At 56.6% G+C, this 21,117-nt stretch overlaps 1 protein-coding gene across 3 annotated transcripts; it reads left to right on the top strand.

The window, feature by feature from the left end:
* The first annotated feature begins 5,482 nt into the window (after window positions 1-5,482).
* LAT2 (linker for activation of T cells family member 2) lies at window positions 5,483-20,270 on the top strand. 3 transcript variants are annotated; one of them, XM_032603977.1, is made up of 13 exons: window positions 5,483-5,994; window positions 10,383-10,511; window positions 10,973-11,012; window positions 14,591-14,634; window positions 14,819-14,879; window positions 15,107-15,144; window positions 15,408-15,443; window positions 15,524-15,554; window positions 16,118-16,173; window positions 17,258-17,320; window positions 17,609-17,680; window positions 18,128-18,248; window positions 20,011-20,270. In XM_032603977.1, exons 2-12 carry the CDS (start codon window positions 10,412-10,414, stop codon window positions 18,229-18,231), a joined length of 645 nt encoding a protein of 214 aa, XP_032459868.1. In that variant the 5' UTR covers window positions 5,483-5,994; window positions 10,383-10,411; the 3' UTR covers window positions 18,232-18,248; window positions 20,011-20,270. The 3 variants fall into 3 exon arrangements, with proteins under 3 accessions (XP_032459868.1, XP_032459867.1, XP_032459869.1); XM_032603976.1 differs by having other exon boundaries at window positions 19,981-20,270; XM_032603978.1 differs by lacking the exons at window positions 5,483-5,994; window positions 20,011-20,270 and having other exon boundaries at window positions 17,990-18,128.
* Window positions 20,271-21,117: the final 847 nt, after the last annotated feature.

Genomic DNA, 21,117 nt, shown 5'->3' with positions numbered 1-21,117 from the left:
AATCCTAGGTGCTCGTCGTGTGCACGATGGGTGCTACTTCATGGCAAGCAGACTGTGTGTTTGAGGAGGCACTGCTGTGTAGTTGAGTGACTTTATGACCCAGTGGGCAAGGGGCAGGGCTTTGAGCTACGTGTGGGAGAGGCCAGGCTGGTGGGGAGGGTGCAGAAGTTGCTTACCTTGCGGTCAGAGCCTGACTGCAGCTTAATCTGGAGAAACAAGGCGGGGAGGATGGGTGCTGTTCCGGCCAAGTGCGTGAGGGACTGTTTACTGCAGCTGCTCCTCAGCCGAGGGCTTGGAGGAGAGGACTTGATGCCGACTGGTGTTTCCTTAAAAGAGTGGGAGCATTCCTGAGGCTGGAAACCCTCTGCCCAAAGTTAAGGAGTTGGAACTTGGTCTCCTGGAGGGTTTTCCTGGGGCTGGTGGCCAGAGGCTTGAAATCCAACTCTATGAGCCTTTTTTCCAAAGGTTCTTTGGATTCCGTCCTAAAGGGCCTGTGGAATGTTCAGACCCTTGGAAGGATCATCTATGTCTCCCAGTAATTCAGAGGTTTCTTACGATTGAAATGTGACTGCAGCTGTCTTTCTGCCTCCCCCAGATGTTGCTGTTACTATGCAGTGGTTGCTTCTCACAAGCACCTCTTCCCTTGGCCTGTAATACTTCCGTAATGTTAAGACATCACAGTGTTTTAGTACCTGTGTCTCATCCATAAGTAACTGAATTGAGACGGGAAGGTATGTCTTTCTCCAAATAAGCACCTAAATAAATAGGGTCATTTTCATAAAAGTTTGTACCACCTATGTGAGTGTTCCAGAGATAGGTTTAGACAGTTGACATTCTCTCTGCTATTCTTGAACTGGTTTCAGAGAAACATTTTAGTGGAGTGCCAAGTGAGGCCCTTTTAATAAGGGGTTCAGGTTTCTAAGAATGTTCTTTCCTCGGAGTCCATTTTGTCCAAAGCCAGATTGTTTCTCCAGGTCCCGGGAGAGGACAGGTTTCCACAGCAGGCTTCCAGAAGCCTGGGTTTCCCATCATGACTCAAATGTCTTGTTTCTTCAGGGAGGTCTTGGTGAGCTCGAGGCAGAGAGGGGGAAGTAGTCAGGAGGGGCGTACGTTCGGGTGAGGAAGGAAGGTGTCGACATTGTTACCTAGCATCCCCTTTCAATTCGTGATTGCTTAGGGGTAGCCTGGTTTTCTCAGTGAAGGAAGTTACTTGGTAGAGATCGAGTCTAGAAGAAGAAAAACTGATTGACTTGAGTTTGTTAAAGCCGCTCTGGCTTCAGATGTGTTAGCAACAGCATTGCTTTGCTATGTCTTGAGATGGTGCAGTGCGGCCTCTAGAGATGCCTGTGCCTGATTTTTAACAACCTTATTATAATCTCTCTTCACGAGTTATGCTTCAGATACACTTTTGCTTCCTCTCAGTCCTCTTCTCAAATTCCAAATGGCTGTTGAGGTCATGCGGGGTCACTGGTACCGCGACAAGGTTCACTCTTTGGAATGACCACCTCAGTAGGACCTGAGGGGGCCCAGTGCTGTCTGTGGGGCTACTTGGTCCCGTGGAGGATGGGGTCAGTGGCCTGTTTGCAGTTCAGCTGCTGCTTGATGTCTGCACAGTGGGATTTCTCCCCACTGTTTTTGTAGGGAAATTGGGAAGGGAGATGGGTCATGTCCTGAACTTTCTGAAGGATCATCTGTACCGGAAGTCTGTGGCGCATGTCACAGATGGCTGTCTCCTGGCTCTCCCCACCCTCCCCAAACAGTTTGGCATGTAGGGTAGTGAACCATCCTAAAAGGTCCCCCTGAAAGGGAGGCTGTGTGGACGGCAGGCTGGGCCCCTTGTGCTTCTTTCCAGGAACAGCTGGCCTGGGCCTGGCCACATCTGCCCTTGTTGGTGAGGAGCTTTGCTCTGTCTTTTGCATTTTCTTGGCCAGTCTTTAACAGCACTGAGATGTTTGAGTTGCTTTCTCGCTTGGGAGAGGTTCACGGGCTTATAAACACATCTAGTATCTGAGAGTTTTCCTTTTGCAGTTTTTTGTCATGAAAATGAGCCAAAATAATGAAAGCTATGTACTTAATTATAGCCTCCTACTAATCTCTTCCTCCATCTGTAACCACACTCTAACTGTAAAATATTAAATATACAAACAGAAGCGCACTCCTTTGCAGCGGCAGGCTCTTTGGTTTTCAGTTCTGGCACTTAGAAAAAATCTGTTTCCTGTACCTGTTCTTCCGTTCACTGTGGGAGACAAGGTAAATGGTAATAAAATTACTGGCCTAGAAGCTTATCTTTCCAAACGGGATTGGGAGGGAGGGAGATCAGAGAAGCTTTCCAGGTAGCCCAGAGGTTCTGTAAATAGCACCAAGACTCCTCAGAACTGGTAGAAGTCTCTCACATGCATTAGACTCTTGAAATTAAGAATATGCTCACTAGATTTTTTTAAAGTAATGTATCAAAATATAGATAAAACGAAGGTATTACATTCTAAAAATACATGAAGGGTATATGATGATTTCCTGCAGATCTGTAAGAGAAAAACAATAGGGAACTAAGCAACACATGAACAGGCATTTCACAGGAGAGGAAATACGGCCCCACAATGGTCAGCCTCTTTAGCAGTCAAGGAGCTGTAAGTCAAGACTACAAAGAAAATACTTTTTTACACCCCTCCATGTGGCAAGAAGCCTGACAGACCGGTTGCTGGCAAGTTTGTGGGTCTCTCAACATGTTACAAATGAGACTTGAGTACAGCCGCTGTGGGAATTCATTTGAAATTAGCATTAACCTGAAAATTGAATGTTCCCACACTCTAGCCCAGCAGTTCCCCTCCCAGATATGTACCCAAGAGAAGTAACAGCCACGCAGCATAATTTTATACATTAAAAGTCACTTTAGAAATACACATAGATGACAAAAAAGTCACATAGGTCGGGGGAGGCAGAAGAATTGGGAGGATATTCTAGGTTCCGTTGGGTAGCGAGGTCGTGACCAAAGATAAATCATAAATGGCTGGAGATGAGGGACAGGAATGATGCTTGTCTGTACCTTGAGAGTTGAGGGTGGCAGACAGCTTTATAGACAGGCTCCAGGGGCTTCTAGAATGTTGTGTACGCTTCTCAAGGTGCATTTTTCTGAAGAAAATCCCTCACTTCACACTAGCCTTTAAGGCAGGTATGATGCCAGAATATTCTCAGCCTTGGAGTTGTTGAGTTCTTAGAACTACTGCATTACTACCTAGATATCTTGCTTCTGTAACGTGTACATAGCTGACACTCAGCTGTGAGCTGAAAAGCCAATTAGCCCTGTTTGGAGTGATGGAAACTTTGAAAATAGACTGCTGATGGTTGTACAACGTGAATAATTAGTGCCGCTGAACTGCCCACAAAAGTGGCTAAAGGGGTAACTTTTGTGTTATATATGCTTTGTCACAACTTTTTAAAATGTAATATACCAGCAACCATTGAATTGAAAACAAAAAAACAATAAAAAAAAAAACCCCGGGACTTCCCTTGTGGTCTAGTGGTTAAGACTCCACACTTCCAAGGCAGGGGTTGCAGGTTTGATCCCTGGTCAGGGAACTAGGATTCCACATGCTGCGAGCACAAAACAAAACCCAAGTGCACTAGCGTTTACACAACCGGACACGAAATATCTAATTTGGGTTTTGTTTTTTTTTTGGAAAACTGGTCTATAAATGAAATAGAACTTGGAGGAATTTGAGAATTGCCCAAAAGGGGGCAGGATCCTCCTTCCACTCAAGTCCAAAAAGGGTCTTTAGGTTGATAGGCCCCTGTTTTTTGTTTTTTTGAGTAACTTTATTTATTTAATTAATTTATTTTGTGCTGTGTAGGGTCTTCGTTTCTGTGCGAGGGCTTTCTCTAGTTGTGGCAAGCGGGGGCCACTCTTTATCGCGGTGCGCGGGCTCTCACTACCACGGCCTCTCTTGTTGCGGAGCACAGGCTCCAGATGCGCAGGCTCAGTAGTTGTGGCTCGTGGGTGTAGTTGCTCCGCGGCATGTGGGATCCTCCCAGACCAGGGCTCGCACCCGTGTCCCCTGCATTAGCAGGCAGATTCTCAACCACGACACCACCAGGGAAACCCAACAGGCCCCTGTTTTTATAGATGGAAAATGGGCTCAGAGAGGGTGCAAGAGGGCTCCTAGGTGCCACTATAGATGGGCCCTGAGACTTTGCCGGTGGTTGGCGGTCACTTCTCCAGCATCTGCCATCGCTTAGGCCGCGACAGAAGCCAGCATGTAGAACAGAATGCCATTCCCACTGGACATGTTGGAGCTTCTGTCCGTCTCTGCGGGCAGGAAACCCTGGGCAGGTACATAGTCCAGGATTGGATGGAAACCAACACAGGCTTGTCCCAGTGGGTGAGGAGAAGCCAGGCAGGCGGTCCCAGAGAGCACCTGCGCTCAAGGGTGGTGAAAAGACGACAGGCTTTGGAGGCTTTGGAGTATGGGTTCAAATCCAGCTTAGCCTCTGAGCCTCAGTCAGCTCACCTGTATAAGAAAAGTAAGGTCTCCCTCCAAGAGTTGCCGTGGGACTTAAACGTAGCACTGCCCCACGTGGGATGAGGGAGGCAGCAGTGATTCTCAGGCTTGGGAGTCACGTGATGTTGGCTTTAGTCCTGGTGCCACCACTTGCAGGGGTGAGGATTGCTGCTGATGCTCAGGGCCCACGGGGTCTCCCATAAGCTCCAGTCCCTGCACCACCCTTCTCCCCCGCGCGGGGGCAGCAGCGGGCGCCCAGCCCTTGCCTTTCTCTTTTGGTTGCCGCTGGGCTTCCTGGCGGCACTTCCACTGTCGCCTGGCCGGGTCTGGGAAGCCTGTGGACCCTGGACTGGGGCTGAAAGAAAAACCTTGTCCCAGCAGAGAGGGGCCCAGAGCTGGGGAGCCCAGGCTCTGAGATGCCAGACAGATGGGGGTTGGGGTGACCCCTGTGGACTTCCTGGTCTCTAGCGGGTGGGGCGCCACTAAGAGTTCAGCGGCCTTGGGCAAGTTATTTAGTGGCCAGTAACGGGAGGCACTGAGGAACATTTTTGCTGCGTGCGTGTGGCGCACCCATCTCTCTAGCGCCATCCTCACCTCTGAGGGAAGGGCCCAGGCACCAGGGCAGCAGGTGGAGGGAGTGGGGGCTGAGCTCTAGCCGCCCTGCCCAAGGCTGGCTCCACGCCTCTGTGAGCCTCATCTGGAAAATGGGTGTGCGGAGGCTCCCAGGCCTGGCAGAGGAGTCATGGTTGTCCTTCCTTCTGTCCTTCAGTTTGGTCCCTTCCTCTGCTGCCAGGGACTGTCCACTCGTCTGTCCATCTGTCTCTGCCCATTCGTTAGTGATGTCTGCCCTGATATATGTCTGTCTGTGCCCATCCACCCACATCCCATGTTGTGTGTGTGTGTGTGTGTGTGTGTGTGTGTGTGTGTGTGTGTTTTCATTGTGGACGTGTATTTCTCATTCTGTGTTTCTCATTCTGTGTTTCTCATTCTCTCCCTGCACATATATCTCTGTGTGTGTGTGTTTTCATTGTGGACGTGTATTTCTATGTGCGTGTGTGTGTTTTCAGTGTGTCTCTCCGTGTCTTCCTACTCTCTCGCTGCCCGTGCGTGTCTGTGTGCGCTCCCCCATTTCGTTCCCTTTGTCCCTGTCCCACAGCGTGTGTCTCTTCCTCTTTGTGAGACATGTGTTTGTGTGTGTGTATTTAGTGTGAATTTTGTGTGTGTTTGTGTGTCCATGTCTTTCTTTTCTCTCTGTGCCTGTTTGTGTGTGTCTCTCTGTCACTCTGTCTCTGTCTCTGTCTGTCTGTCTCTCTGCCTCTGTCTGTTAAGAGCAGAGCCTGTCCGGCAGAGCAGCGGATGTATGAGGGATGATTCAGTGGCTGACAGGAAGCTCGGCGCCTTGCATCCTGCCTGCCAGTGTCTGTGGCATTGACATCGGATCAGGCAGGTGTGTGGGCTCAGGATGAGGTGGCCGCAGTGAGGAGCCCCCCGCTCTCAGGTAAGCCTTTTCCAGGGGTGCCTGGAGCCTGGCCCCCAAGGCAGGGGTCCTGAGGTTGTCCCCCCGACACCCCACGGGGTTGGGAGTGGCCCTGCTGGCCCAGCAGGAGCGCTTGGCTGCCCGCCGGGTGGGCTGGGAAGAAGCCGGGATGCCAGGCACCCCCTCCCTTGGCCCCAGCCCTGTCCTGGCGCCCCCAGCTAGCAAGCCCTCGCCCCAGACCCTGTGGCACTAGAGGGGCAGCTGATTCTGGGGCTCTGGCCCCTCTCCCGCCCCGCCTTCCCCGGCCCAGCCTGCACAGCCCTGGGAAGCCCCCCAGGGCGGGTTCCATCACTTCCAGAGTCCAGTGAGGGTCGAGGACAGCAGCTCCCCAGGCCCAGACCCAGACCCGTGAGCCTTGGTTTCTTCATCTGTAGAACAGGGCTGTAACGACCCTGCCCCAGGGCTGTGGGAGGATGGGAGAGATGCTACAGACAAGCAGAGCCAGGTCCTGCCCCTGGCCTGGAGGAAGAAGCTGTCCCGGCCACCCCGCCCAGCCCCCAGGCTGGCCACCAGCTCTCTGCTGGGGGGCTGAGAAACTGTAGGCCCTGGGGTACTCTTTGTTTTTTTAAATTTTATTTTATTTTTTTATACCGCAGGTTCTTATTAGTTATCCATTTTATCCACATCAGTGTATACATGTCAATCCCAATCTCCCAATTCATCCCACCACCGCTTTCCCCCCGGGTGTCCATACGTTTGTTCTCTATATCTGTGTCTCTATTTCTACCCTGCAGACCGGTTCACCTGTACCATTTTTCTAGGTTCTGCATATATGAGTTAATATACGATATTTGTTTTTCTCTTTCTGACTTACTTCGCTCTGTGTGACAGTCTCCAGATGCATCCACGTCTCTACAAATGACCTGGGGTGCTCTTGGCGCCCTGCTCTGCCTACGGGTGGCCCTGGCCTTCACCATCTCCCACCCGTGCCTAGAACAAGGGCTGCCCCGGTCCCTACCCTGGCCGCCTGAGCATAAGAGCCTCCATTAGAGACCTCTCGGTCAGCCTCATCTGAAACCAAGGTTATTTGGGAAAACGGAGCAGAGCCCAGCGGATAAGCCTTTCCAGGGGTCGGACGGGGACCTCTGGGTCCACCCGTACCCCCGCAGCCTGACCTTCAGCCCTGGTGGGCCTCAGTTTCCCCATGTACTACATGAGGAGGGCTGGGAGGCTGGGCAGGAGGGTTGCCAAGGGCCTTTCAGGGTGAGAGGCTGGGTGCAGAGGGTTGCTCAGCCCAGCCCTGAGAGCTTTTCCGCCGTCGGCTTGTTGCAAAACTTGTTCATACGAAAACTGCCCACTTCCCTTTCTGCTATTTTGGCCTGCAGGCCACGGGCTGTGGCGGCCTCCCCTCCCCTCCCCACCCGACTCAGCCCTCCCTGCCCCCTTGGGGCCCTCCTGGGGCTGCCGGGCCTGCCTGCACCAGGGGCCCAGCTCCTCTCCCTCCGCCCTCCCCTGCCCCACTTGTTCTCAGGCCTGGTTGGGAAAGCAAGGAGAGAGGACAGATTGATTCATTCTGGGGGGCAGCCACAGAGTTTTTCTCAAATGAGCCTCTCTTTTAAAAAATATTGCGTGATTCTTAAAAATGTAATATAAGCAAATATATATATATATATATATATATATATATATATATATATATATATATATAATATAAGAAAGGATTTACGTAAAGGAGTGTAGGCCTTGGAGTCAGCCTGCCCTGGGTGTAGATCTTGGTTCTGTGACTGGTCAGCTGTGTGACCTTGGGCAGAATACTCACCTCTCTGGGCCTCCCTCTCCTCCCTTGGAAGAAAGGAGCTGGCATCTCCAAGGTGATGCTACCTGCGTCTGTGACAACCGAAGGGCTGGGGCAACAGCGCTGCTCTCCTTCAGATCCCAGCCCCTCCCAGGGTCCCACCGCGACGCCCTGCATGGTGCAGTAGCGGGGGGGGGCTCAGGCCTGCATGTCTGGGGGACCCGGCAGGGAGGGCTTCAGGTAGGGTTGACCCACACTGCTCAGTGCGGGCCGTCCAGCCAGCTCTGGCCCCAACAGGGTGCGGCTGTCTCTTCCCATCCCACAGGGACCGTGATGATGGCGAGTCACAGTGGTCACAGCCAACCATGCTCCACCGGCCGGCACTAGCACCTTACAGGCATCCTCTCGATGCTGGGCCTCAGATGACAACCTGAGTGTTGAGTGTCATCCTTTCCCTCGTTTAACAGAGGGGTGACCGAAGGCCGGTGACACTGGGATTCAGCAGCTGGGGCAGAATTTGTGTTCTCGTGCTCCCCTCCCTTCCCTCACCCAGTGCCGGGTCGGTGGAGATGGACCAGGGCTGGGGGCATCCCGAGCGTCTGCAGGGCCAGGAAGCAAGAGGGCTTTCTGATGGTCGGGGTCCTCTGGGAGGGAGGGCAGCAGAGGTCAGCAGCCCAGGTCCCGGGGCCTTGAATGCCAAGCTGAGAGTGTGGACTTGAACCTGGGGTCTTAAGCAGACCCCGGCGGTGGCCAGTACTGGACCATTGTCCCATGGGTGCAACCCTCCCATGTGTCTGTGCCCGAACCTCCTCTGGGGCAGACAGAGTCTCTGTCTTGACCAAAGGACAAAGACGTCAAGGGTGGGAGCCTAAGGGAACTGTCCAGACCAGCCAGCTGGAAATAACACCCTCAGCAAGTTTCTCTTCCGGAAGCCCCAACCGTGATCCAGGCTGGACGTGCTTGTCCTCCCAACGACTCTTTGAGGAACGGCCTGGGTTGATCCCAGTCTTACAGATGAGAAAACTGACGCCAAGAGACCCCGAGGCACAGGCAGGCTTCCCTGCTTCAAGGCCAGATGCTCCCAACCTCACCAGCCTGAGATGGACTTGGGCCTTGGCTGGAGGCCCGGAAGGGAGGCAGCCCCGGGGCAGAACGAGGTGGGGGGGAGGGAGGAGGGTATGTGGCCTGGGAGGGCAGTGCCCAGGCTCGTAGATCCCCTCGGACAACCTCCTGGGGTGATCAGGTCATCCTCTCCCCTCGTGTGGAGGCCGCCGGGTCATGAGGTTTGGGAATGGTCATGTTTCCGCTGACTCACTTGGAGTTTGGGGGAAGGAGAGGTGACTTCTTCATGACGGGCCCCTGACTGGGGCTCAGCCCTGCACGGAGATTCCTTGTCATCTTTGCCACAGGGAATCAGGAAGCTCAGAGTGGCGAGGGGGACGGCTGGGTGCAGTGCAGGCCTCTGGGGAGCCCAGAGCAGGAGGGGGACAGCACAGAGCTCAGGTCTCCCCAGGCCTTGCTTTCCCCAGCTGGGAAGCAGGGAGAAGCCTCCTCCCAGGTGGGCCGCGGCAGGAGGAGCAGGTGTTCACCGAGGGGACACTCAGTAGCGTGGGCTCCACGTGCCCACCACGGGGCACCGCCCCCTCAGGACCCCCGGCTGCCCTCAGCTCTGTCACTGGCATTTGCAAGGGGGGGAGCTGAGTCTCTTTATAGTTGTAATGATTCTCCTTGGAGGGCCCCTCAAGAGGGCTGTACTCACCAGGCCCCGCTGTGTGGGTGCCTGTGGCTTTGCTGAGGCCTGGCCGTCACAGCGGGGCCCCGAGGCTGGGACCGGCCACTGACCAAGAAGCAGCCTTTTAGCCCCACCTCCCAGCACATCCCACCACCAGCCACCAAGGTCCATCTGCCCAGGCGCCCTTCTTCCCCTCCTGGTCTCAGACCCACCTCCTCCAGGAAGCCTTCCTGACCTCCCCCCTTCTGTCACCCAGGGCAGGAGGAATCTGGGCAGATGGGTGTTTTAGGAATGGAAATCCCACCCCCAGCTTCCCCAGAGGCCATGGGTGGGAGCGGAGAACCACCCAAGGGTCGATGGGGGCTGCCAGGGGCTCCCAGGCAGAAGGGGCCATGGACTCTGAGGTTGGGGAATAAAGCTGGGCTGGCAGGAGGCAACAGGATGCAGTGGGCGGGGCCAGCGTTAGGGTCTGGAGGCTGGAGTTCAAATCCTGTTTTTCCCCTTAGCAGCTGTGGGATCTCTGGCTTTTGTTTTTCTGTTTGTGAAATGGCTCGAGCCTCCCCCCTCAAAGGGCAGTTGTGGGGTAGGCGAAGACATGTGTGGGGGTGTGCACATACATGTGGTGCTGTCTGGCGGGTCTCCAGAACCTTCCAGCACTTAACCAAGAGTTGATGATGGCCCTGGGAGCCCGGGGTGCAGGTTGGGGGTCAGATGGGGGAACAGGGCTGGTTCTGTCCCTGCCTGGTCCCAGAGCAGGCAGGGGAGGTGATGCTGGGCTCAGCTGTGGGGTTGGCAGGGGACAGTGGGGGCCAGAAACCTGGGGTTCCTGGAGGGGGCGGCCCTGCAGCCTCCACCCCAGCTCACAGTGCCCCCACGTTGCAGCCCTGCAGGAAGAGTGGCCAGGAGTGGACATGAGCGCGGACACGGAGCTGCTGTGGCCGGGGGCGGCCCTACTGCTGCTGCTGCTGGGGGCGGCGGCCGGCCTGTGTGTGCGCTGCTCCCCCCGCGCAGGTAAAGGCTGGGGTCACAGGTACGAGGGAGGGGCGTGCGGTGTACCCAGCGAGCCACTCAGGCCCAGACCTGGCTGCAGTCGGAAGGGGCAGCCAGATAAGCCTCAGGAGGCAGAAGTGAACCCCAGGGGCCTGGGTTTCTCCTCTGAAGACAATGGGTCTGGCTCACTGGGGGCTTCGGTTCTGCTGGGTCAAGGGCATGTGTCTGGGGCCGATGGACTGTGCTGGACAAGCGTGGGGAGGAGGGCTGGGCTGCCTGCGTCCGCCTTCTCCACGCTCCGTGTTCCTAAATAAATGGTGAGCAACCCCCGCCAGTGCCAGGTGGCCCCAGTGATCGGTGGCTTAGCCCGCACGTCCGGTCTGAGGCCTGCACGGGGCACAGGGGAGACACAATGGTTGGGCCTCGGATCTCAGTTCCCACCTGGCCCCGGGACGCTTGCTAATCTGGTCCTGTTCTTGCAGGTGCAAAGAGGTCCGAGAAAATCTATGAGCAGAGGAGCCTGTGAGTGTCTCAGTGTCCCCAGCACGGTGACGCTGTGTGCCCTGGGCATGGGTGTCCATGTGGGCATCCCCTCGGGCACCGCCACACCCCACCCCTAACCCCTCACTCACGCCTCCTCCGTGCCGGGCTCTAGTGGGTTCTAAGCAGTTAGGGGAGGGCGAGGGGGTGCCCAGGGGCTGTCCAGACCCGGCCCCAGCCTGGTCGGGGAGGGCTGGGGATGCCACAGGAGGGGAGGAGGGGATGCCACTCTCCAGCTAGCCCAGGAGCATCTCCAGAAATCCCCGCAGTGACCCCAGCCCTGGGGAGCGTGCTGTGCCGGTGCTGGAGGTCGACAGAGGAATCCCACCCTCCCAGGGCAGTGAGGGGAACAGAGACCGGGCGCTGTGTCCGAGTCTCCCCTGGAAAACACTAAAGGACCTCAGGGGAGGATATGGGTGTGAAACTTGGGGGACCAGGGAAGGCCTCCTGGAGGAGGCGGGAGGGATTTTAAGAGAGAAAGAAGGCAAAAGGGGACATCCAGAGAGAGAGGGAATGGTGTGGGCATTTGCCGATGTCGGGCCGGGGTGGACACTGTCTTGGGGACGAGGTGGTCGCTGTGAGCATGTCTTGAGAGAGATCAGCTGAATGCGGAGGAAGAAGAGTCTTGACTGTGGAGAGAGACCTTGGCCTTTGTCCTAAGGGCCAAAGGGAGCCACGGGAGAGCTGGAAGCAGGGCAGTGGGGGTGAGATGAAACGGGGCCACTGACCCCAGGCAGAGTTGCAGGACCTGGGCAGGAGGGAGTTCCAGGCACCTTGGGGACAGGCTGGCCGTTCTGTGAGCCGTGGGAGGGTCAGCAGTGCTGGGCGCTGCAGATCGGGGGGCGACCCAAGAACAACTCGAGGCAGGAGGGCAGCCGCCAGTGGTGTCCTTACAGTGCCTGGTGGAGGGCTCTGAGACCTGCGTGCACACACGTGCACAGGCCTGCATGCCCACTCGCACCCACAGGCTCCTCCAGCACTCGCTCATGCGTGCACTTCTCACACTCACGGCACTTGCTTGCACGCCTGGGCAGGCACTCACATACAAACTCACACACACACCCTCTCTCATTTCCTTTTGCAACTGAAAAACCACAATGAGATTTGAAAATAGAATTTTCCCATCCATGCCCACTCCTGGGGCCGGGGCTGGACTTTCCAAGGCTTTTGGGGCCACTTGGTCCTCTGGCTCGCCAGCCCATAACCTCCACCAGGGCTGGGCTGGGCTCCCCTAGTGCCCACCCACACCCCTGCCCCAGGGCAAGTTCCTCAGTATCTTCCCTCTCCCCTCCTCCCTTAGTCCCTGCCCACTCCAGGCCCCTGATTAATCTTAGAACTGAAGATAGTCAGAGGCACAAGTTAAACCTCCTCACGTGGGAGGTGGGAAAACTAGGCCTAAGTGGGAGGAGGTGGGAGGGGAGACTTGGGCTCTCCCCACCTCACTTGGGTTCAGTCCTATCAGCCTGTGTGTGCCAGGCCCAGCTCCTGCTTCATTTCCTCTGGGAAGCCATGCCTGACTCTCTTCTGTGGTTTTAGGGCATCATTCCTAAATCAGATCATTCTGACCCCCAGCCCCCCAGGCTGGAAGGCTGGGGCAGGGCAGGTCACCATTCTGGTCCAGGGGAGGAACCCAAAATGGTTTAATGATTAGCTAATCTGATCCACTATCCTTAGCAGTGGCTTTCATTCCCAAGGGCATTTCATGGTCCAAAGTGGCGGCTAGAGCTCCAGCCCTCATCTCTGCCTTCCAGGCAGTAAGTAGTAAGAATGAAGGAGAAGGACAGAAATGGGGCATCCCAGTTAGCAGTGCCTCCTTAAAGGAGTTTTCCTGAAAGTCCAACAACCTTGGCTTTGCATGTCATTAACCAGAATTATATGGTCACACATAAATGCAAGGGAGGCTGGGAAATATAGCCTTTTATTAAAAATTGAGGTAACACTGGTTTATAACATTATATAAGTTTCATGCGTACAACATTATATTTCTACTTCTGTATACCCTACATCGAGCTCACCAACAAAAATTTAGTTTCCATCTATCATCATGCAGTTGATCCCCTTCACCCATTTTGCTCTCCCCACCCCTGGTCACCACAGGTAACCGCTATTCCGTTCTCTGTATCTATGTGTTTGTTTTTGTTTGGTTTGTTCATTTATTTTGGGCTTTTTTGTTTGTTTCTTTTTTATATTCCACATATGAATGAAATCATACAGAATTTTTCTTTCTCTGTTTGACTTATTTTACTTAGCATAATTCCCTCAAGGTCCATCCATGTTGTCACAAATGGCAAGGTTTCATCTTTTTTGTGGCTGAATCGTATTCCAGTGTGTATATATACCACATCCTCTTTATCCATTCATCTGTTGATGGGCACTTAGGTTGTTTCCATGTCTTGACTATTGTAAATAGTGCTGCAGTGAACATACGGGTGCATATATCTTTTCAAATTAGTCATTTTGTATTCTTTAGATAAATACCCAGGAGTGGGATTGCTGGCTCATATGGTAGCTCTATTCTTAGTTTTTTGAGGAATCTCTATACTGTGTTTATAGTGGCTGCACCAATTTACATTCCCCTCAACAGTGCCCAAGGGTTTCCTTTTCTCCACTTCCTCTCCAACCCTTGTTATTTCTTGTCTTTTTGATAATAGTCGTTCTAACAGGTGTGAGGTGTTACTTCATCACGGTTCTGATTTGCATTTATTTCCCTCATAATTAGTGATGGTGAGCAGCTTTTCATGTGTCTGTTGGCCATCTGTATGTCTTCTTTGGAAAAGTGTCTATTCAGTTCCTCTGCCCATTTTTTAATCAGGTTGTTTTTTTGTTGTTGAGTTAATTATATATTATATTATAAGGGGTATTAACCCCGTATTGGAGATATCATTTGCAAATACGTTCTCCTAGTCGGTACGTTGTCTTTTTGTTTTGTCGATGATTTCCTTTGTTGAGCAGGTCTGCAGTTTGATGTAGTCCCGTTTACTGGGAAATACAGTCCTTTGGATGGGTATATGGCTGTCTAAATAAAAATCAGCGTTCTGTTTCAAAGGAAGAAGGTGATGGTTAGATACCTGGCTGTGTCTGCTAAGCCTTGAACTTACCTCACCAGTTACTGGGGAGTAAATGGCGTGTGTAAACAACTTAAGAGGACCGTGCTCTCTTAGGAATGCTAAACACTCCTGGGATGGCAGGTGGTGGGAGCAGTCTCTTTGTTGCTCCTGGCTGACGTCACTGCCAGGTCCCTGAGCGGCTGCCCCAGCCCTGCCCACAGACTCTCCTGGGCATCTCCAGGGGTCCTGGGGAGGCTCTGCGGGGGCATATGTCTGGCTGGCAGCTGGCTCCAGCGCAGGGCCATGTGAGAAGTGTGGGCACGCGGTGGGCAGGCAGGGAAGCACTCTAGAGAAGGGGTGCATCAGGAAGCCCTGGATCTGAGTCCCGGGGGGCTGGCAGCCCCTCCTCACTCTCGCCCTGGTCTGTCCCTCCCTGTCCGTCTGTCATGCCCCTCTGTCCCTGTGGCTGTGGGAGGCCAGGCCCTGGCTCAGCACAGCTCCATGTGTTTCCAGGCAAGAGAATCAGCAGAACTTTGCAGTGGCCCGGACCTACACCCGTGAGTCCCCAGACAGAAGGGTCCAGGGCTGGGCTCGGGATTGGGAGCGTCCACATCAAAGTCCCTTTCGTCCCCATTGTTCTGAGGCTGTGGCCAGGCCTGATCTAGTGGGGTGATGGGGTGAGGGGCCTGTGCTGGGCAGCTGGCCTGGGGGGCCCAGCCAACACCCCATCAACCTTTGCAGTGGTCAGGGAGGCCTGGCCAGGGCCCCTGGTGGACACGGCCTCCAACGCGGCATCAGCAAGGTAGGAAGGAGCCCCTATCCCAGCCCCACGGGAGGCAATGAGGTGGGCCCCAGGGTCCCCACCTGGCTGAGCCCAGGCCAAGACCTTGCTGCTTCCTCGGACCTCAGAGCCCCAGTTCTGATTCTGAGGGCCCTACCGGGGGGCTGTGGGACTGTGGCCTCCAGACCCCCAGGAAACCCGGGGCCTTCTCCCAACCCCTCCTCAGCCTCTGCCCCACTCCCATGCAGGAAGGACAAGCTGCTGCAGTTCTCCCCCAGCCTCGAGGGTGAGTGCCCTGGGACACAGGGTTGGGGGCAGGGGCGAGGTGGGACAGGTACTGAGCAGGAAGCCTTCCCAGAGGAGAGACGCTGTGAGCTGGGCTGGGAGGCCCGACGGGGCTGGCCCAGCAGGGGGAGGGGACGGAGAGCAGGTGTGAGGGCCTGAAGATTGGAAACACCTAGGCTTCTTCCTCCGTGGTCACAGCTGGGAGGGGGCGGGGGCTGGGGAACCAGCATTGAGCCAACCCAACAGGCCTGGCCTTTCTTCCAGATTCTTCATCCTCCAGGTACCAGAACTTCAGCAAAGGTAGGTGGGCTTCATGGAGGAGGGGGCCGCAGTGGGGCATACAGCCCGCGCTCAGCCCTGATTCTCGCCTCCTCCTGCAGGAAGTAGACGCAGATCAGATGCATCCTACATGTGAGTGGGCTTCTCCGGGCCCTGGCCACCCCCTCGCCCCGCTGCCCGCCCTTCCCGCCCTGCCCGCAGCCTCCTTACGTGAGAAAGGCCTCCTGCCCTGGAACCCGCTGGCCCAGGCAGGCTCTCCGTAGCTGTGTTTCCCTCAGATGACCGTAGCTTTGGGGGAGCTGAGGACAGGGACAGGAAGGAGCCCTGCTCTGTTTGGGGGTTGGGGAGGCCGTCGGGGGGCCTCATCCTGTACCACCCGGTCAGAGACGAGTTCCACCGACCCTCAGGTAGGAAGGGCCCCCAGGACGTCTCCTCATCTCACAGTTGGGCAAACTGAGGCCCAGGGCAGGAGGTAACTTGCATAAGGCCACACAGTGAGGTGGCTGGAGCCAGGGCAGCTCAGGGCTGCAGGGAAGCAGGGTGGGAGGATCGGGGGAGACCCTGGCAGGGCCCCCCGCAGGCTCTGGGGGCAGTGACGGCCGGAGCAGCCCTGGCCTTGCTGCCTGCTCAGGAAGCTCCCGGCCCGACCATGGGCCTGCCCAGCAGTTGGTGCTGTGTCTATGTTTTCTTGCCAGACACCCCTTCGCCACGGACTATTTCAATTGTGGGCAGTTCCAGAAGCCCCCGGAAGGTGAGGCAAAGGTCGATGAAGGGGAGAGGGAGGCGGTGGCCTGGGAGCGCAGCTTCAGAAGTCACACCCCCAGGGCGGGGCCAGAGGTGGCGGGAGGATGTAAAGCAGGAGGCCAGGCCTAGGTTTAGGTGGCTGGAGGAGGCTGGGCGGGTAGGGGGGGTGGGGACCTGGGGGAGGCTGGCCCTGTGGAGGGAAGGAGGGAAGGGATGGGCGGGAAGAGGGGGTAGGGGGGCCAGAAGGGGAGCTGGGGGCAGGGGCAGGGGGCAGGCTGGCCCCCTTGTCATCCAGGCCCCTCTCAAGGCTGGGCACACGGGGGACCTTGAAGGAAGGCCCTGGACTGGTCAGCCTTGTTGACAAACGCTGAGCCCTCCAGGCTCCGAGGATGCTGGCACCCTTGTTAAGAGCAAAGGTGCTCCTAACACCTTTGCTCTACAGAAACTGAGAACTGAGGGTGGGCAGTGCCTGCTGAGAGGTGCACACGGCTGGGCTCCTGCCTGGGCCGGGCTGGGGTGAGAGGTGGGGGGGTCCTTTTCTCCCCGCTGCGTTTCTAAATTGGGGAGAGGCCCTCACTTCTCAGAACCTCTTCGACACAGATGGACGCACGGTGGGGTGGCGTTTAGAGCTCAGCTTCCCCGTTGGGGGGTGGGGGGGGAATACCGGGGTACCAGGCTCTGATATGCCACAACCAGCCTAGGCCCCCGGACAAAGGATCCTCAGCCCACCCCACTGCTTGAAGGGTTAGGCAGGTTCCTGTCCCCTGGGCCCCCAGCGGCTCTCCCTGCCCCTCTTTGCCCCATAGAGATGGGCCTCCCTTCTCCGACTGTCCCTCGTGGGCCTGATTGCACCCCCCCACACCCCCTAATCTCCCCTCCCCAGGGCATTCAGGGGAAGACAGAGAAGGAGCCCAGGGTGGAGGCTGCTGGAGCCAGGCCAGCGCCCATTAAGAAGCTTGTCCAGGAGAATGTTCGAGGCCCCGGGGGACCCAGAGGGCTGGGGGCTTGATGAGGCAGAGGGAGAGAGGAAGGGCCAGGCCTGTCGGGCAGGGCCCACCAGCATCCTGCGTCCTCTCCTCTCTCCCTGGCAGATGAAGATGATACCAATTCCTATGAGAACGTGCTCATCTGTGGGCCAAAGAAAACCGAATCAGGTGAGGCTGCCCTCCCCGGAGCAGGGCAGGGAGGCAGGCCTCCTAGGCCAGGCCCGCCTGCCCCGCTGAGCTCTGAAGTCCCCGCTGCACGGTTCACCAATATCAGACCCTGTGTCCCGGGAGGAGTCCCCATCAGTCCTGGACTCTCCCTCCCTCCCTTGAGGGGCCTGCCCAGCACGAGGACACAGGCTGCCCCTCTGGAGGGGTGGATGTGGCACCTCTCCGGCCTAAGGACTGGCCATGGTGGCTGCCCCTCTGCCAGCCCCTCTCCCGGTGTTCTCCCTACAGGGGACGAGGAGTCTGAGGGTTATCAGAACTCAGCATCCATCCGGCAGTGGCGGGAGTCCAGGAGAGTCGTGGGTATGCGGCCGGAGCCCCGGTGCTTCCAAATGGTCACCTTCAGCAGGCTCAGAGGGGCCAGGCCTGGGACAGACAGTCGAGGGGAGGGGGAGAGAGGGGAGCTTAGGGGATCTGGCCTGGGAGGGCAAGGCCGGGTGGGCTCCCCTACGGCCAGTCCAGCTGATTCCACAGCGAAGCTTCTGGCACATCAGTGGCTGCAGAGGCTCGAACTGTGCCAGGACAACACCATGGCTTCCTGAGGTTGGGTCCTCCTGGCCGGCTACCCATCCAGCTGCACGCACGGCATCGCACTCGCCCTGCTCCCGGCAGGACACACCTCTGGCAAATCCCAGAGAGGACGGGACAGACACACCATCCAGTGGAGCCTTTCCTGCGGGCGGTGCGGTGGCGGGAACAGGGCTGGGCACGTGCGTGTGAACTCTCTGACCATCTGCCCGCGGGTTGCAGAGCCGGTCCCGAGGGAAGCACCTCCCTACCCGGTAGGAAGCCCAGACGAGGACGACGGGGAGCCCGATTACGTGAATGGGGACGTGGCAGCCATCAAAGCCTAGAGAAGCCCTGGAGGAAGGTACGGTCCAGGGTGGGGGGGCCGCACAGGCCTAAGGGGCTGCACTCCAAGGGAGAAGCAGAGAGCTGGGGCTGGAGGAGCCACAGCAGGGACCGTGGGGCAGCACCCATGGATGCTGAAACAGGGTGGCTCCTCGGGGCGCTGGGATGCCACCCTGGGTGCTGAGCCTCCCGAGCAGTCCTCTCAGCGGGCGGCCGGTCTGGGCCGTGTGAGAACGAGCGGCAGGATCGGGGGCAGCAGTTTAAGCCCAGCGGGCAGAGCCCAGGGTTTGTTCATTCGCCCAGTAGCTAGAGGGCCCCTGCCAGGGCAAGTCCTGCCTTAGGGGCTGGGGACACAGTGATGAACAGAAGACACACAATCCCTGTCCACTTAGAACTTCCGTTCCGGTGGGAGAGAGAGAACATAACCGGCTGGAAGAGGAGAGGAGAGAAACGCAGCGCGTTAGGACTGCAGGCGTGGGAAGGGGCAGGGAGCAACATGGGGTGGGGAGAGGCGGTGCTGTGATTCAAGCCGGGAGACAGCGCAGCCTTTCTGAGCTCCGCTCCTCGCCCCTCTGGGGACAGGAAGGACACCAGGCAGAGGGACTGGCAAAGACCCCCGGCAGGAATCTGCGTCTGATAATGTGTGTGGGCAGACAGAGTGATGGGGGAGCGTCGGCAGAGGTGGAGGGCGGCGGCGGGAGGCGTGCAGGGCCAGCACCTGGGTTTTCCTGAGATGGGGCAGGCGAAGGTCTGGAACAGAAGAGTGACTTGTTTCTAAAGGATCGCTGGCCTCCGCGTAGAGACATGAATACAGGGGACGCGGTGGAGGCAGGGAGACGACCGGTGGCCTCAGGCAGGAATCCAGCGAGTGTTTGTGGAGCGATGGGGCTCACTGATGCGCGGCGTGTCGGCTGCCCGGTAGAGCGAGGACTCGAGGAGGCCTGCAGGTGTTTGCCTGAGTAATGAGAGGGCATCGCTGCCAGCAACTGAGATCAGGGAGGCTACAGGCTGGGCGGGTTTTGTGGGCGAGGCCGGTTTATTTCTGGGCCTGTTAAGTTGGAGATGCCGTGCAGGAGGAGGTATGAAATGGGCAGTTACAGATCTGCGCCTGGATTCAGGGACAGGCAGGAGTGGAGAGGCTGTGCAGGTTCTTCAGACGAAAGAAACTAAGAGCATGTTGTACGCTGACAAACGATACGGGAGGTTCGAGTCTGGGTCGGCTACAGCTGGCTGGAATTTACACCCGGGACCCCGCACACAGAAGGGACTGAACCCCACGGGCTGGGGCCCACAGCAGCCCGACAAGACGGCAGAGGCCCAATCCCTATATTCTAGAAGGTGGAAGGGCCGCCAGGCAAGGGGGGAGGCGGAGTGGAGTTAGGGCCCGGTACCCCTGTCAGGTCCCTTCTGGGTTCGAGGGGAGAGGACGCAGCTTAATGGTACTGGTCCCAGGACACGTGCGGGGGGGAATCCGCCAGCTGCTGTGCAGAGGGTGTTCCTGCACCCAAGGCACGTCAGAATAACTCGGGCCTCGGGCCAGAACCGAGCAGTCAGGATTTCAAACAAAAAACAGACGCTCCTGGAATAAGAAACACGCTAAAGGCCGCTTGACGGCGGGTTCTCTGCTCACTGGACTCTGACCAACGTGCATCCTCCCCGACCCGTACCGGCTGCTCCGGGGCTGAGGGGACAAAGCGTCAGGCCAGGCAAACGTTTCCCTCTTTAACAAATACTTTTCCTTTTCATTGAAGGAGCCAGGGAACCATATATTGTCTCCCCAGGGTCCCTTCTCCAGAGCTGCTCAACTTCTAGACCCCCTACGGCTACTCCTGGGAGGGGCACCAATGCACCCTGAGGACCAGCCAGCCGGCCACGGGGTACCCAGCCTGGGAAAGGACAGTTACGCATGGAGCCGCCCTCTGACCGGCTCCCACGGGCAAGGCAGGAGCCTGGGGCCGAGGGCAGCTCCCGCCGTGGTCGGATGCCCAGGACTCAGGGCAGTCGCGTCCCCTTAACCGCATTTAAAACATCATACTACGTGGGTGTTCGTGTCCTTTTTTGCTTTGGATTTTGATCCCAAATTGCTTACTAATGTTGGTTGCTGGGATTCTTGTGCGTGATGGATAAGCTTGTACAGTTAATGTATGTAGGTGGAGTTGTATTTAATATTCTGCGTTTCGGAGTAGAGGCTGTGTCCATCTTGTCTCCTGTAAGCACTACACGTACTTAACTTCAGCAGAGTTACGGGGAGCCTTGGCGCTCCTTTCTTTGGCCCTCCGTTGACCAATCAGAGATGAGGCCACGGCCACCTTCATGACCCTTCAGCAGGAGTGTCTGCTGTGGACAGAGCACGTCGCGGTTCTGGGGAGGGGGCAGGTGCAGTGCAGTGGGCTGAAGCCTCCGCTGATTGAGCAGAAACAGGACCGTCTCGTGGGAAGGATGGGGTCCAAGGGACCTTCTGAGTCAGAGAAGCCAGAGTCAGGGAAACAAAATGCCTCCCCCAACCGAAACATCTCAGGAAACCGTTCCAGTTCAAGGGCAGTGATTCTCCCGTCTGCTTTCCCTGCTTCACGTAGAACCTTCTAAGGCAATGAAAGTCAGCCTTCTTGTTTCAAAGAAAGGGACCCTGAGGCCTAGAGAGAGAGAAGGCTGGGGACAAGAACTTGGTCCCTGAGTCCAACCCTCTTTCCAGATGCTGCACCGATTCTGTGAGACGAAGTTAATGCTGCAAGTTAGGAAATTAGAAGAAAAACCATCTAGAACACGGCTGTTGGCCACTTGTCTCTTCACACCCCGCAGTCCTGGCCTCACGACGTGGAGAGGACAGCTTAGGCCTGAGCACAGGTGTGGTGGGGCTGCAGTGAGGCTCCAGCGGGAGGGGGTCCTGC

This window comes from Phocoena sinus, chromosome 15 (assembly GCF_008692025.1).
Source record: "Phocoena sinus isolate mPhoSin1 chromosome 15, mPhoSin1.pri, whole genome shotgun sequence".
NCBI classification, from domain to species: domain Eukaryota; kingdom Metazoa; phylum Chordata; class Mammalia; order Artiodactyla; family Phocoenidae; genus Phocoena; species Phocoena sinus.
Note: the sequence above shows the minus strand (reverse complement) of the source record. Positions and strands in the feature narration are given on the sequence as shown.